General features: G+C 46.5%; 1 protein-coding gene across 1 annotated transcript in view; it reads left to right on the forward strand.

Annotated features, from left to right (window-relative positions):
- The window catches only part of clpb (caseinolytic mitochondrial matrix peptidase chaperone subunit B), a 44,138-nt gene that overhangs the window by 20,637 nt on the left and 21,001 nt on the right, over positions 1–2,500 (forward strand). Inside the window, 1 exon segment of the mRNA XM_046863501.1 lies at positions 1,644–1,772. Within this exon segment, the coding sequence (XP_046719457.1) occupies positions 1,644–1,772 (129 nt within the window).

Below are 2,500 nucleotides of genomic sequence, written 5' to 3' on the forward strand. Positions count from 1 at the left end.
AAATCACCACACACACGAACACACACACAGACATTGCAGTTGGAGACATATTTATATATGATATGTATATTACACACATTTGTATTGTTGGCAGTTTTTTGGGCCGTCTGGGAGACCGCCATCCCACATGCACTATGATGGATGGGCAAGCCAGGAGTGTGTGTGTGTGTGTGTGTGTGTGTGTGTGTGTGTGTGTGTGTGTGTGTGTGTGTGTGTGTGAGAGAGAGAGAGAGAGAGAGAGAGAGTGAGAGAGAGAGAGAGAGACTGGGTGAAGACTGCTGTGACTCTGTCTGTGTGTGTGTGTGTGTGTGTGTGTGTGTGTGTGTGTGCATGTGTGATGGATGGTGTGCTCCTCTCTCCATGACGCTTTATTGAGTTAGCTGTGATTATCCGGCTCTCAGACATTAGTTACCAATGACGACCGGCCTGACAGGGGGAGAGAGAGAGAGAGAGAGAGAGCGAGAAGGACAGAAAGTGTGTGTGTGTGTGTGTGTGTGTGTGTGTGTGTGTGTAAGGACCTAATAAACAGCTTTACACTGTTCGTTCTGTTTATCAGCTCAAACATATTTAAAATTGTATGTGTTTGTTGTTTTATGGATTTTAATGCTCAGAGGTTTTGTTTCTTCTCCTGACACTCGATGAACTTCCTTCTTTATTCACTCACTCCATCTCTTTGTTCTCCATCATTCAGCCCTGGGTTCTATCTCCATATCACACACACAGATACTGAGATAGGGAACGGTGTGGGACACTGTGCTCATGTAGTCGTGCTGATTAACGCTGATGAATCAGTGATCTGGAGTTATTTATTGTTTAGTAGTGATTTACACAAATCTGACTGCAAAAAAATATCAGGAGGAAGAACATCAGCAGCTTCCTGATCAAACCAAACCTGATCAAACATCTTCATGGAGTGGTACAGTGTAGAGCGCGAAGAGCTGAGATCATGAGTGTAGCAACAAAAAAGCAGCAGGTGAACTGCAGACACAAAGTATAGAGAGATTAACCCCGCCCTCTTTACTGCTCAATACACCCAGCTAACCCCGCCCTCTTTACTGCTCAATACACCCAGCTAACCCCGCCCTCTTTACTGCTCAATACACACAGCTAACCCCGCCCTCTTTACTGCTCAATACACCCAGTTAACCCCACCCTCTTTACTGCTCAATACACCCAGCTAACCCCGCCCTCTTTACTGCTCAATACACCCAGCTAACCCCGCCTCTTTACTGCTCAATACACCCAGCTAACCCCGCCTCTTTACTGCTCAATACACCCAGCTAACCCCGCCCTTTTTACTGCTCTATACACCCAGCTTATCCCGCCCTCTTTACTGCTCTATACACCCAGCTAACCCCGCCCTTTTCACTGCTCAATACACCCAGCTAACCCCGCCCTCTTTACTGCTCAATACACCCAGGTAACCCCGCCCTCTTTACTGCTCAATACACCCAGCTAACCCCGCCCTCTTTACTGCTCAATACACCCAGCTAACCTCGCCCTCTTTACTGCTCAATACACCCAGGTAACCCCCTTTTCTATGCTATACAACCAGGTAACTTTGCCTTCTTTACTGCTCTATACACCCAGGTAATCCTGTGTGTGTGTGTGTGTGTGTGTGTGTGTGTGTGTGTGTGTTTCAGTACTGGTGATGAGGGAGGATGAGTTCAGTAATCGTCTCAGCAGTCGCGCCAGTTTCCGTGACTGCACAGCGCTTCATTACGCCGTACTTGCTGATGATCTCTGCACTGTACGCATGCTTCTGGATGCAGGTAAGGTCAAAGGTCAAGTCACACTTGGTTTTACCATACAACACAGACACAGACACACACACACACACACACACACAGACACTCCTTAACCAGTAGATGATGGCTTCTTAAACAAGTGACCCCCGTCGCCTGAGGCAGTTAGGCACAAGTTGACCTTTATCTCCTGGAACAGAAGAGCCATGGGTCAGTTGACATCCTCCAGAGGGTGTCAGGAAGTGTGTGTGTAAAAGTGGGTGAGTATAAAACACACACACACACACACACACACACACACACACACACACACACACACACACGGCATAGCAGGTTCCTGTGCTGGGAGATGTAATCAGGTTGGACAGAGAGAGCAGCAGTGTTGTGCAGTTTTTGTACAATATGCAAAATTTCCTCCTGAGTGAAAAATGATGGGAATAATGTGAAATGAAAAATGGTGTGTGTGTGTGTGTGTGTGGTCAGACGGACACACTGTGTGTGTGTGTGTGTGTGTGTGTGTGTGTGTGTGTGTGTGTGTGTGTGTGTGTGTGTGTGAGGCTCATTCAAAATCTCTCTAGAAATGAAATGCTTCTCTTCAGACATTAAAAGCATCTCCAAATAAAATGGAGAACTTTACATAAATATATGTTTTTTTATATAAAAACAATCAGATTAGTGATTAAAAGCCCATTACCCAGAAGCCTCAGCAGCAGTAGGCCACGCCCTGGCAGACAGAGCAGCGTCAGATGTCAGGA

The sequence above is a fragment of the Silurus meridionalis genome, chromosome 12 (genome assembly GCF_014805685.1).
Source record: "Silurus meridionalis isolate SWU-2019-XX chromosome 12, ASM1480568v1, whole genome shotgun sequence".
Taxonomy (NCBI): domain Eukaryota; kingdom Metazoa; phylum Chordata; class Actinopteri; order Siluriformes; family Siluridae; genus Silurus; species Silurus meridionalis.